Source organism: Suricata suricatta, chromosome 8 (genome assembly GCF_006229205.1).
Source record: "Suricata suricatta isolate VVHF042 chromosome 8, meerkat_22Aug2017_6uvM2_HiC, whole genome shotgun sequence".
NCBI lineage: Eukaryota > Metazoa > Chordata > Mammalia > Carnivora > Herpestidae > Suricata > Suricata suricatta.
Genome location: NC_043707.1, coordinates 41,725,391 through 41,739,480, shown reverse-complemented (window position 1 = coordinate 41,739,480; position 14,090 = coordinate 41,725,391). Strand labels below are relative to the sequence as shown.

Below are 14,090 nucleotides of genomic sequence, written 5' to 3'. Positions count from 1 at the left end.
TATCATCAGGTTTCTGGTCTTTTGTTTTTATAGTTCTCAAATTAGGTCTCACCATTTGGTATTCATATAATTTAGTTTTAAATTAGCATGTGAAATTTATTCCTGTTTAAACTTAAACTTATTAGTTTTTATTCTTTCTATCCTAACTGGATATTTTGAATATTATAATCTCTTATTAATCAATTACCCATCAACACATTAAGCCATCTGTATGACTTAAGAATGTTAAGTGTTTTCCATGTTTCCAAATTTGATAATAAACTTGCTCAAGATAAGCAGAATACCATTGGAGATTTCTATGCAGACTGACATTGTTCAGGTATCAATTATTCTTCAGGCATGGTTGTACAACTAATTAAAATCCACAAATCATTTTATCATCCAGTTTACTCTTCAATTTTCTTTACACAAGTATCTTGAAAAACCTAATCAAGATGTGCTGAGAGGGAATGCGGTAGAATGAAGTAAGAACCTAGGTTCGGGGGTGTCTGGGTGGCTCAGTCACTAAGCATCCAACTCTTGATCTCAGCTCAGGTCTTGATCTCTCAGGGTCGTGAATTGAAGCCCCACACCTGGCAAAAGAACTTGGGTTCAAATACTGGATGAGGTGAGTGACTTAAAAAATGAAACATAGAGTAAGAAATTGCTAATCTATAAAAAGGGACTAATACCACCCTCTATCATATCCCTCTCTATCATTTATATACCTTTGGATGCTGACATTATTGTATATCACATAGAATAAATTCATCTTTGTGACCATCACCTAGCAAGTCAGATAGTACGTAGAAGGCCCCTGAATGTCTGTTAAACTAGGCAGAACCTCAGTCCTTGTGATAAAATTCAAAAATTATTAAAAAAAAAAAAAGACCTGCAGATACCATCTATTGTGATAAGAGTTAAGAGCAAATAAAGTTAGTGTGACTCTAAGGTTAGTGAGTCTTGGTGAATCCATGTTTCTATTCCCTTGCTAAGGGCTTAGAAGCAATTTAATAATCCCTTCTAGGTTTTTATGTGGGGTTAATGGAATTTATTGGTCTATAATTTAAAATCCAGTTGTTTCCTATTTGGGAAAGTTAGGGCTACATCTGCCTATTTGCAGGGTAAAGTTCATAGATTTTTCTCAGATCAGCAAGAGGAATTCTGTAGTTACATTTGCAAATTCTTTCAAAATCTTGAATCTAAAGATTTAAAACTCATGTACCAACCACTTGGCATTCTCTTATCTCTACCAACTTGACCTTCAATGCAGTCTTAATGATGATTGTTACACCCTTTCCAGTTTGAAAATCAAAGCAGTAACTTAGACAAAGTTTGAGGACTTGAGGGAGTGGACCCAACCTTGATGAATGAATATGTGGCCTTGAATTATTTACCAGTCTATACATGTCGTCCGTCTCTTTGTCTACCACCAGCAGCGACGTCTGATCTCCGCCCTTTCTAATCATTTCCACCACACTGTCATGATCCAGGGTTTCCACAGACTCGCCGTTGACCGCGACTACCAGGTCATTGTTCTTCAAGCCAGCTTCCTCTGCTGGACTTCCGGGATCTATGTCCTTGATGACTTGACCTACCCTCCCCAAAAATTAAGTAAAATTATTAGAAGGATCCCTAAGTTAAACTGTGGAATTTCTGCTGGAGCCCATGGGTCTGATAAAATAAAGTTAACTACTACCCCTCCCACCAGCATCTGAGAAAGCCTGTAAGCACCCTATCCAGCCTTATTCCCTGCCCAGAACTCACTCCAGGAACAAACTCGGCCATTACCAATGAAAGGCTCTTAAGGAAAAAAGTCATGTTATTAAAAGTGTCTGGGACTTCATCTTGACAAAATAACATGCTAAGCATTAGCAGCCAGCTCGTTCCCAGGAAGTCCCTTTCCATACATCCTATGTAGAAGCTAAGCCATTAAAAGGGGGGTTGAAAGAATAAAGAACAAAACCAAAGAACTCAGAGCGTAGGAAACCCATGCTGGCATTTTAGTAGCAATCGGGTGCATTCGACTTTGAATGCGTTTGTGTGCGTGCCTCAGGGATGTGTCTTTAGCCTTCGTCCTTCCTCTTCTGACTTGAACTGTCTTTACCAGAGGCTGTCAGATCTCTCACACTGCTTTCTGTTGTCCCTCCCACTGTTTTAACAAGCTCCAGTTTTACGTTTCCAGCTAGCTGCTGGGCATCTCCAACTAAGTATCCCATTGATCCCTCAAATGTAACATCTGCAAAACAAAAGTCACCTCTGCCCATCACCCCCCACCCAAAGCTCCCCTCAGTCACCTGTTCATGGGAGCACCGGCACCCCAGTCACTGCCATTTAGCAACAAGTCTTCCTCAGTGTCGCTCCCCATATTCTAATCAACTGCTAGGTCCTTTGATGCTACCTTAGTATTTGACACATCTCCTCTTCTCTGGTTCCACTTCCTCTACCCTAAATGCAGGAGGTATTAGTCCCTGCCTCAAATTCTACCTACCTTCAGTTATGAATTTCCCTCCCTCTCCCTAATCCCTGCCTTTCCCAATACAGATCTGCCTTCAGATTCTTCTTGAAGCAATGTCTGACCAAGTCATTCCCTGGTGCAACAGCATGAGCGTAGGCTTTAGAACTCAGCAGACCTGAGTTTGGTCCCAGTTAAACCACAACTATTTGACCTTATAATAATTACGGTATCTTCTCCAAGCCCTCAACTTCAGAAATTCTTCTTGTAGAATTATTAGGATTCTGTTTGAGATGTGTAAAGCCCCCACGGTGCTGTAGGCTTAATTTTTTCTTATCACACTATTGAAAAAACTTTTAACTCCCCATCAACCACAAAGCCAAGTCTAAGCTCTTCAACCTGGCATTAAAGGTCCTTCATCATTTTTCTGCAACCTATCTTTTTAGCATGGTTTTCTGTGCTACACGTTAGATGCCAATCAAACGGTGCCCATGTTTCCCTGCTTTGTTCACACAGTCCTATTCTCATGGAATGAATGGACTTTGTTGACCGCATGCCATCTGTTTGTCCAAATTCTATTCATACTACAAAGCCTGAGTTCAGGTGCTATCTCTACTCTGAGGTCTTCCAGTACTCTTTAAGAAAAATGTGTTCCAACCTTGAATTCCAAAAGTACTTTATCTAACCCATTTTAAGGTTCTCCTCACAACTACTTTCAGTTATGGCCATATGTGTTATTTCTCCTCTACTAAATAGGAGGCTCCTTGACTGGGGAATTCCTGTTTGATCCACCTGATATTCTCTAAGGCCCTGAAGATGCTTTCATATAACACGAATCAAATTAATATTTGACTAATTCAAATATACATAGTGAACAGAAAATAACAACTTCTGGAAGAAAACAATTTGCAAATGGCCTGAACTTGCATTCTTTTATATACTGAGCTTCCCTAGAAGGACTGTAGTTCTTTTCTTGTTGAGTTACAAGGAACCAGAAAGATTCCTGGTTCTATTTGATTCCCAGATTCCAGCCCACGTCTCGGCCTCAGATCTAGTGGCGGACTGGAGCTGGCTCGTACAAGCTCGTGAGAACCAATTCTCTTTGATACTTCTCAACTTTGCATTCTGTGACAGCACATTGGTACCTTGAAATCAGATGTAATGGGAGTATTTGTACCACCAGAAGAAATTTAAAAACAAGAAACAGCAAATACTACAAATTAGGGTTGTTGTTGTTATTGTTTCTTTTCCCCAGAGAGAAAATTTATAGCATACAACTGCCCAGATCCAAAATTCTGCTTTATCATTCTGCTAAGGAAACCCTGAGATACGCATCATCAGGCCCCCATGGGAAACGACCCAGCTATGCTTTCTAGTCTCCTACTGTCCCCCCATGCAGCTGGTAGGGATTTGGGGGGCTTAACAGAACTCTGGAGTCAGCCTAGGATGAAGAATTAGACAGTTGTGCTGTCAAGTTTTCTGCTCCTCTGGTGCTTTACCTTTCTGTTCTGGGCCTGCCCTTAGGTAGAAACCATAGCCGTTGCTTCCCTTCTTCATCTTCACAAGCCGGGGCTGGTGGGGTAGCAGTTTCAAACTGGCGGTCTCTCTCCTGAATTTGATCTTCTGCTCAGTGTGGAGCTTGTCAGTCTCCTTGTCCACCAGCAGGAACATGACGCGGTCTCCAGAGCTCTTCACCTGGAACAGCACACACAGTAAGACGACTGTGATCCCCCAGAACGGCTCTGGGAAGTAGGAGAACGGCTGTGCAGAGGCGCACATTCTCTAGATTCAACAGAAAATATGGAATGAAAGGCCCAACTATAATACTAGTTCCTGCCACCTCACTGGTAGTTATCTATCTCCACTTCCACAGTTGTTTTTCCCCTTGTTAAGTATGACCTCACCCACACAGATGCTAACTGAACCCAAGTTAGAGCTAGAGTTCAGAAAACCCAGAAAGGTACTTAAGAGAAGTACTTATGTTTAGAGAAGGAGTTTGGAAAAGAAAGTAAAGGTCTACTGTGAAAAAATGATTCTATCAGAGGAGTTGGTCAGTTTTCACAGTTCCACATGAACTCAAAGGAAAACCTGAGAGTATAATCCATGTGTCATGGACCCATGCTGGGACATAAGACTTGGGGTGAGAGGTCTTCCGACACCCGCCACGTGTAGCTCTGTATTCATCATCACATTGGTTACGTGCCGGCTTGAATTAAAACATTCTAGTAAAACACTGAATTTGTTGTAAATTCAGAGGGGGCTTCCAATCAGGTACAAATACGATCCAAAAGATAAAGTTCAGTTCTTTAGAACACTTTTCTTTGAAATAACATGAAACTAGCCTTGTTCCAAAACCTGTGCTAACACCGCTGACACCACTAGTGAGTCTATTCACTCTTAATACAAAGGATGAACATCCCATCATTCTTTTCCTTTCATCATAAACTACCATTCCTGTCTCCCTGCCACTTCCAAGAAGAGTAGAGTGAAAGGTAAGAAAAGCGCTCCTTTGGGCTATACCTTTGCAACCACTTCGTCATGGCTGGCGTCTTCCACATTCTCTCCATTTACTTCAATCAAGTGATCGCCAGCCAGGACACCAGCTTTCATAGCCACACCTTGAGGGGTTATATCAGTCATGTACACTCCCTTTTTACCTGCAAGGGGGCGGACCAGCATTACAACTCCATCACACAGAAAGGCCAACAATAAGGGGTTTTCTCCCAATAACGTAAAATTACAACTTCCAATTTTAAGGCTAACTCAAACAGACTTTGCCTTCTGATCTAGAATTACAATTATAGCTCCTAGCACAAAGCTAGGAGCTCTGTTGGGTTTTGTTGATTTGAACAGAATTTCTGTGACCAATAAAACGCAAGGAAGGGCTCTCAGGTGGCAGTGGCCTGTTGAACGCTGTAGCACTGTGTCATACTGCTGCTCTTCACTTTGTGGAATTAGAAGCCATCTGTTCCATTCTGTCCTCTTTAATTAGTACTGTCACCAACCATCACATACCAGTGAGGTCACTAAATCTTACTGACGCAAGCCCAGGAGGACAGAGCCACAGAAGGCAGCTAGATATAGAAATGATATAGATATAGAAATAATATCAACTCTTTCAAGATATTAATATTTCAAACTAGGCAAAGGGCAGCTTCATAATGGTCAAATAAATCACTTGTAAGGAATAACAGTATAAATTGCTGCCTTAAAATTTCTCCCATTACAATTTCTCTTGTTATATATTAGTCATGGAGAAGACATTTTCTTCATGACGCTAATTTAAACCATTCATTATGTTCACTAGCACAAGGGCCAAATGAATCTGAATTATGATAATTTTTTTTTACCATTCTGCTGATAATGGACTTCTAAGAAATGCCAGGCTTCCCTTGACCACCTACACCATTATGTTTAATAGTGGACAAATTTGAGAAATATCTCTTATACCTAGTTTATATCTCTTGCTATAGGTTAAGTAGGCTTTGGAAACAACTTTATTTTTACTATTGGTCTGTTCTTTATCACTTACCCAATCATGACCAGTGCTTCTCCAGTATCAGAAAGAACATGGGAGGAGCAAATTCAAGGTGGAACAAATAGTGTGTATAGCCCCAGCCTAAATCCCAGGGACACCATTACAGAACCATGGTCAACTGCACAGTCTACATCTCTGAAATTCTACAAACAGAGCTTCTAGTACTTTCTGGTGGTCAGTAATTTTCAAACCACTATGAACTTCTCAGAGGTCAGGGATGTACCTCAGAGCAGTTAAGGCTGGGCCACAGCTGAGACGGTACTATTTAAATGTCATAGGAGGGTGAGATTTTTAATAGAATTCCCAGCAACTAGAATGGTGTCTGGGACATCAACAGGTCCTCAAGAATTTGTTGAATGCATGATCACCTGGGCACTTGAAGTGAAAAGATAGCATCCTTATTCAAAAGTAGCTATTATGAGAAATCTCCTTTTTCTTGCCTTTTATTCCCCCTTCTACCCTCCTCCCTCACCCTAAGGAAGCTAGGAAAAACTAACAAAGAAGCATCAGCCCTCTAACACTCTGGCCTAAAGGTTCAGCCTAGTACTAGGGGGACGGGAGTGCCCAGAGCCCCTCATCACCCCACACTGGGTCCAGGGTCTGGATCCCTTGTTGCACAATTGTCAAAGCAGGGGAAGGGTTGGGGAAGGGGGAGGGGAGGAGCTACAATTAGATAGCCATGGCATCTGAAAAGCTCATCAAGAAAATCATTAGCCAATAACAATATCTTTCTTCTGGAAATCCCACCCTCAAGCTCACCTTGGACAGTTTTCAGAGAGAAGCCATAGCTGCTCCCCTCCTTCACCAGGTAGCAGAGTCGTGGCTGGGTCCAAGTCTCTGCTCCTTCGTTCACCACAGGGGCCAGTTTCTTATCATTCAAACCCGACTCCTTCTGACTTTGACCCAACTCTTTCAGGTCCACCCGTTTTTTCATGGCCTTCTCATAGGAATCCCCATCCAGGACTAGTAAAGTCACTGAATTCCCACTCTTTCTGACCAGATCCACCACCTAGGAGGAGGAAAAAGAGAACCTTAATCAAGAATCCTATCAGCCACTACAGGGGATGCTCACAATCTGGGTCATTCTCTAGATCTGGAGATTTAGAATTCTGATCCCTGAAGCTCAAACAGTCAGCAGATAATGCCCAGCCATCTTCACCTCATCCCTCCCAAGATCCAGGTGTAGACTAGAGGGGATGGGGCTCTAACACCATTAGAACCTAGGGGGTCCCCATCCCAGCCAGGCCAATGGAAACAGCGTGGTGTAATGGATGGAGCGTGCACTAGGAGGCAGGCCGACATGGGGTGAGGTCAGACCCTCCCACACGTTCACTGCATCAGCACAGTAGCAAGTCACCTGAGCCTCTGCACCCTCATCAGTGAAGTGGTGATACGTACCTCATGGGTTGTGATAAAGGCCCAACAAAATCATGATTATGAAGTTGCCTAGCATAGTTCCTAGCCTAGAGCAAACACAATGCCTATTAGCTCTGATACTATTCGATCTAGGAATCATATTACAGTTCTCAGCTAATTTGGAGGAGACTTGATTAACGGGCGGAAAATACAACCAATAATGGTGTCTGCCTTGCTAGTGGCAGCCGGGAAACCTCTGCTGACCCCTAATCAGCAGAGATATGGGAGCTAAAGAGATCCTAGAAGAAGAACCCTAAATGTCCCTTTCACCTGCATATGCTCTTCCTTATCCACAAAGACACCATTGATCCTAAGAACTCGATCTCCATCCTTGAGGCCCGCCTTCTCTGCTGGGCTACCCTTCTCGACCACCCGCACCAGGTGGCCATCAGTGTCCTTCTCAATTCGCAGGAAGAAGCCATAGCTTTGTCCTTCTTGTTTAGACAGCTCACATTCTCGAGGGTGGAAGGTGGAGGCCATTTCTGTGATGAAAAAAATTGGATAAACCCAGGGGACAGAAAATCTCCTTGGACAGAGAACCGTGTGCTCCATCTCCCACAATTCTACTCTTCTAATCACACCAAATCTAGACTGTAGCAACACTGAAGGTTAGGAGGCCACCCTCCCGGATCTGCCAATGATTTCCAAATCGATTTCCCCAAGGATGACCTTTTTACTTGAGTTTCAGACCCATGTACTTGGCTGGGTCCCAGACATAAATTTTTCAGTTTCAATAGCTCCAAAACCAAATTCCTGTCTGTCTCCTGACCTAAAGAAAGTAGGTTTACTATCTGACCTAAATCTTTTAAGAAAATATAAGCCCAGGGCACCTGAGTGGCTCAGTTGGTTAAGCGTCCAACTCTTGATTCCAGTCAAGTCATGATCTCACAGTTTGTGAGATTGAGCCCCACATAGAGCTCTGTGCTGATGGCATGGAATCTGTTCGGGATTCTGTCTCTCTCTCTTTCTCTGTCCCTCCTCCACTCATGCTTGCTCACTTGCTATCTCTCAAAATAAATAATTTTTTTTAAAAAAGGAAGAAAATATAAGCCCACTTTCATTCAAATATTTAAAGAGCCTCCCAAGTACGAGGCCTTAAGGATAAATCTGTGGACAACACAGACCTTTACTTTGCCTCTCATAGAGAGGAGAACATTTTTGCAACTACGCGTGGTGAGGGATGTGCTAGGTAAGAACGGAGTGATAAGGGAATATAACAGAGTGCTGGGAGCAGGGAATGGGATGGGTAGAATTAAGAATGGCTTCCTGGGAAAAATGCCTTTCCCAACACCTGGACCAGTGGGAGTCAGGTGAAGTAGGACAGGATCAGGAAGACCTCAAACGACTGAAAAACAGAGACCTCAGAGCTGGAGAGGAGACAGAAAATCAGGATCCTGAAGTTTTAGTCAGAGCAGAGTAGGACTGCCCCACAGAGAAAAGATTCCTGTGGCTGGGCCAGAGGTCACATTCTCCTGCTTGAAGCAGCTTCCATTCCCATCCACCCCACTCTCCCTTTTGCCCCATTGCTGGAGCAAGGCCGTGAGCCACAGGAGGAAGAAAGGACAAGGAGGAAAACCACCAGCCGGGGCTTTGGCACCCGGTTCGTGCGAGGATGGCTCCCGCCAGTACCATCCATCCCTCCTAGTGTAAGCATTTTCTTCCACAGGAGACTAAGAACAGAAGCTAGATCGCCTGGTGCCCGGCAGAGACCCAGGAGCAGAAGGCTGGAAGCTGAGGTCACGCTGCCTGCAGCACAAGCCTCATGCTCAGCTCGTCCCAGTCCCCTGCCAGTAGATCAGAGAAGAAACCATCTGTCTTTTCCCTCCTGGAGGTACAGGAACAGATGACCTGTCAGGAGTCGGGGGAGGAGAGACAGCAAAGTGCTCCAGGCTCCTCAGAGGCTACCCTGTATAGTGACTCCAGATAGCTATCTCTGACCTTCGTGCCCCCAGAGATAGAGTTCAAACCTGGCCGAAAGCCTCCCACTGCCCGACAGCTTGGCCATTGCAGAGGGTCCTAGTGGACTCTGGTGGCCATGCCGCCGGTGGCTCCAGTGACTCAGCAGCCAAGACAGCAAGCAAATACACACTGTTCCAAGTGATCTCTCACCAAGGGCCAGGAGCCTGCACCCTCCCCGCTGTGTCTCCAGCGAAGAGAAAAGTAGAGCCATAGTAGTATGGTCATTGGCCACCCCTGGGGGAGCTTCGGGGCCCTGGCTCATAGCAGGACCCACTGCCAGGAAGACACCGCCTTGGGAAGGGGGGTGTCAGGAGGGACTGGGCAGCTCCAAAGGGGGGGCACCACCCGTGCAGGCACCTGGGCTCCCTGAGCCTTTACTTTGCTTTCTGCTGAGCATCTGGCCTGCAAGTATCCGTTCCCTTTTGCAGCCTGAATCCACATCGATGGCCAAACTCAACCTCTAGATCCCTCTCCACTTTCAGTTTCATAGAGCTGAAAAGTCGGGGGGTGGGGGGAGGACCAGAGCCCTCTGAACTTTGGGAGTGATGGTAGGCAAACCTCAACTAAATCCTTCAAAATCTGCAGCAAGTCCTTATAATCAAAATAAAGGCCATTCGATGGTGCATTTTCATCAGAAGAGGAGGCTGTTTGTGATCAGCACACGCGTGCTTGTTTCTCAGGCTCCCACCCCGACAAGTCAGTGACCTCGCACCCTGTGTGTCAGCCACAGGTCATAATCTCATTCTCTGCTGGTCTGCAAGGATAGAAAGTGAAACCTCCTTGCGTTTGGGGAGGGGGTAAGAGGCAATGTTTTCCCGGGTCTCAGTGGAGACCCAAAAGCTCAACACACAAAAAGAGACAAATTGCTGTTCCTTGGCAAAATTCCAAGCTGTTTGTTGTTTGGTGGAAGTTTTTCAAACAGCTAGACAGCAATCACTCAGATCTGCACTTGTGTCTTTGAAGCCTCACGCGCTGTATGGGCCCTATGGCCTCCTGCCGCCAAGTCAGCCCTCCCCACTGGTCGACCAGCCGTTGAAGGATTAATGCTGATGCCCACACCACACTTATGAAATATGCAACACCTTCAATCACAGCAGCAGAGAAAAACAGATCAAAACCCCAAAAGCCAGGCCTTCCATTCAACACTTGGAACCCTAAACCTATTTCCTCTGCCCTCTTGTTGAGAGAGTGTTCGGCTAGGAGTCAAAGGGGCTGGGCTCCGGTCCAGCTCCAGTCCTGGGTCTGGCTAGTCTGCATCCTGTATTACACGGGCCCCTGAGTCAGGGCTGGGATCCATGACTTTAGCAAGACTTTTGCTGCTCTGTGATAAGGATGTCTGGGACTCTGGATCACAAGGCCTAAGAGGAAGGAGCTTTATATTTAAGGGTACTCATTCCCATTTCTTCAGCACCCATCTCGACTTCCGCTTCCTGAGAAAATCCAGATCCGATGCCTATGGTGGGCGAGTATTTAACTAGTGGAGGCATGTGGATTTCTATAGTGCCGTATCAGCAGTCATCCAAAGCCGAGGCCCATTACATCATAAACAGGCTTTATTCCCCAGTTCACAAAGCCAAAATAAAATACTAGAAGTAAAAGAAAGCCATATCCATTTCTGAACTCTGGGAAGAAAGTCCATTCTTGGCAGCATGGTTGCCTGTCTGTGGGCAAGAGAAGTGCTGGCTGGTGGACAGGAGGGACTCAGGGCTGAGAGCCAGAGATTTTTTTTCAACCAATCTTAATTATTAATCATACCTTTAGACACCACCTTCTTTGAAAAGGAGTAGATTACTGCTACCAGGAAAGAGAATAATATTTTAGAAGTTGGGAAGGCAAGGCAATGACGACAGAGGAGGGCACGCAGGACCTCTGGATGTGGCCAGAGAAGAAAGAGTTGATACCCCTGGGCTATTTTCCGCACTTAAGAAATAGCTGGTGGGACCCATAGGACTCTGAGCTCAAAGCAGGCCAAAGGCTCTCACCTCCCCGACAGCCATCAACATGGGCCCATCTCTGATCCTGAGTCGACACCCCCTCACCAGCAGCCTGGGTACAGAGGAGAAGTCTGAGCTGGGAACTATTCCTGAGGTGTCATGCTCTACATAAACCAGACCCAAAAAGCCAGAAGAGCTCAACTTCGCTGGCCAAGGCTCAGAAGCCAGCTCATTTTCCCTCAGTTTGTGTGTTTGGGGCTCTCCTCAGCAGAGCCGGCCGGAGAAGCAGGGAGACTCCGCTCAGCCGAGCTCAATGTTGACGGGGCCTGTAGTGAAGTGTGCCTTTCTTGTCACCCTGCACATCAAAAAGTTCCCTGTTCTACAAAAACAAAACAAAAGGAAAAAAATTTTGATTTTTTTAAATGAGCAGAGTACCTGAATAAACATTTTTCTGAAGACGACATTTAGATGGCCAACAGAACACATGAAAAGATGCTCAATATCACTCATCGTCAGCGAAATGTAAGTCAGAACCACAAGAGGTGTCACATTATACCTCTCAGAATGGCCAGTAACAAAAAGAAATAAAAAGTACTGGCGAGGATGTGGAGAAAAAGGGACGCTTGTGCACTATCGGGGGGAATGTAAATTAGTACAGCTTCTGTGCCGAATAGTATGGAGTTTCCTCAAAAAATTACAAAGAGAACTACCATAGGATCCAGTCATCTCACTACTGGGTATTCACCCAAGGAAAACAAAAACACTCATTCAAAAAGACATGCGCACCCCTGTGTTTATTGCAGCATTATTTACAATAGCCAAGACATGGAAGTTACCCAAATGCCTATCAATAGACAAATGGATAAAGAAGATGGAAAGTATATATAATATATATACATTATATATATATAAGTATAATATTATGGAATATTACTCAGCCATAAAAAAGAATGAGATCTTGTGCTAGCTTCAACAGCACACATACTAAAAAGAATCAGATCTTGCCATTAGTAGCAACATTAATGGACCTAGAAGGTATAATGGTAAGTGAAATGAGTCAAAGAAAGACAAATACCATATGATTTCAGTTATACATAAAATCTAAAAAATGAAGAAGGCAGAAATAGGCCCATAAATACAGAGAACTAACTGGTTGTTGCCAGACGGGAGGTGGTGGGGAATGGGCAAAAGGGAGGAAGGGGAGTGGGAGACAGTGGCTTCCTGTTACGGAATGAGTAAGTTGTGGAGATGAAAGCTACAGCAGAGAGAATATGGTATTGTGACAGCTCTGTGCGGTACTGACGTGGCTGCGTTTGAACACTGCATAAAGCATAAAGTTGTCAAATTACTGTTATACACCTGAAACCCATGTAACACTGTGCATAAACTATAAAAAAGATAAAAATTTAAAAATAAAACATTCTCTGTTCTAAGATAATTCTTATATGTGGAAATTTCTGATTAAAAACTATCATAGGGGCCTCTGGGCAGCTCAGTCCCTTAAGCATCGGACTCCTGATTTTGGCTCTGGTCATGATCCCAAGTTAATGGGATCGAGCCCCACATTAGCTCTGTGCTAAGTGTCGAACCTGCTTAAGATTCTCTCTCACTCTCTCTGCACCTCTCCCCTCCTCATGCTCTCTTTAAAAATTAAATTAAAACAAAACTATCATAGACATGAATGCTCATAAGCCTACCCAGTGCAGGAAACAGGGGTGGGAGTGAAGGTATCTTAAAGCCACTTAGCTCACCAAAAATCCATGATCTCCTAAGAAATATTTGAGAGTCTCAGGGTCAGTGGGAGCCTGACAAGAACGCAAAGCATTTCCCAATACAAAAGTGACCATGGGGCTCTCCGGAGCATGCCCTACTCCAAAGCAATTAGTGGTCTAACTCCTGTCAGTGTCCAGGTATTTTGTAAAGGAATCCTGAAGTTGCTAAAGAGCAGATAAAACACAAGTCAGGAGATCAAAGTCTTCTGAGGAGGGAAAAGAAAGGACAGCTCCTGGAAAAGAGAAAGAAAGCAAGAATTATAGGACCTTCATTCATCTCCTCAATCCTAGGAGTTGCCCACTCATGCCCAGAGGCACCATCTGCTTTCATCTGAGTGAATAGATCTACTTCGTTGAAAGAATATAAATCTATAGACCTTCAGATGATGCAATAATAAATCACTCTGCCATTTGAAAACTCACTATGTGTCAGTCATGTACAGAACCTCACTGAATCCTCACAAGCGCCTTACAGGTTGAATTCTTAACCCTAGTTGGCCCCCAGAATCACCCATAGAGATTTATAAAAACCGAGGTTTACGCCTCACCTCAGATCTACTGACTCACTCTCCAGGCTTGAAACCTGAACATAAGCATTGTTAGAACTCCCTGCTAACAGGGACGCCTGGATGGCTCGGTCATTTAGGGGTCCAACTTTGGCCCAGGTCATGATCTCAGGGTTCATGGGTTTGAGCCCTGTATCAGGTCTGTGCTGACAGCTCAGAGATTGGAGCCTGCTTCAGATCCTGTGTCTCCCTCTCTCTCTGCCCCTCCTCCACTCACTCTCTGTCTCTGTCTCTCAAAATAAAATAAAGACATAAAAATTTTTAAGAAAAAAAAAAAACTCCCTGCTAATTTAAGAAACTAGTGCTTAAAACTAGCCCTTGCTGCTCCAAACTCCCACTTCTTTTCCCCAGTCTTGAGACAACACCCTCATGGGTCAGAGAAAAATGTCAAGGTTGGGTGAACTATTAACAGCCCCCCTCAAGCTCACCTTTACTCAACATGAGAAACCAAGGGGGCATCTGGGTTAGGAG

The 14,090-nt window shown here is 44.4% G+C and overlaps 1 protein-coding gene across 1 annotated transcript in view; it reads right to left on the bottom strand.

Moving 5' to 3' along the window:
• PDZK1 (PDZ domain containing 1) overlaps positions 1-14,090 on the bottom strand; it is a 44,783-nt gene that overhangs the window by 18,905 nt on the left and 11,788 nt on the right. Inside the window, exons 2-6 of the mRNA XM_029945988.1 lie at positions 7,659-7,870; positions 6,732-6,981; positions 4,955-5,091; positions 3,934-4,129; positions 1,377-1,573 (exon numbers count right to left, since the gene is read on the bottom strand). Of these exons, the coding sequence (XP_029801848.1) occupies positions 1,377-1,573; positions 3,934-4,129; positions 4,955-5,091; positions 6,732-6,981; positions 7,659-7,868 (990 nt within the window). The 5' untranslated portion in view covers positions 7,869-7,870. The remainder of the gene's footprint in view (positions 1-1,376; positions 1,574-3,933; positions 4,130-4,954; positions 5,092-6,731; positions 6,982-7,658; positions 7,871-14,090) is intronic.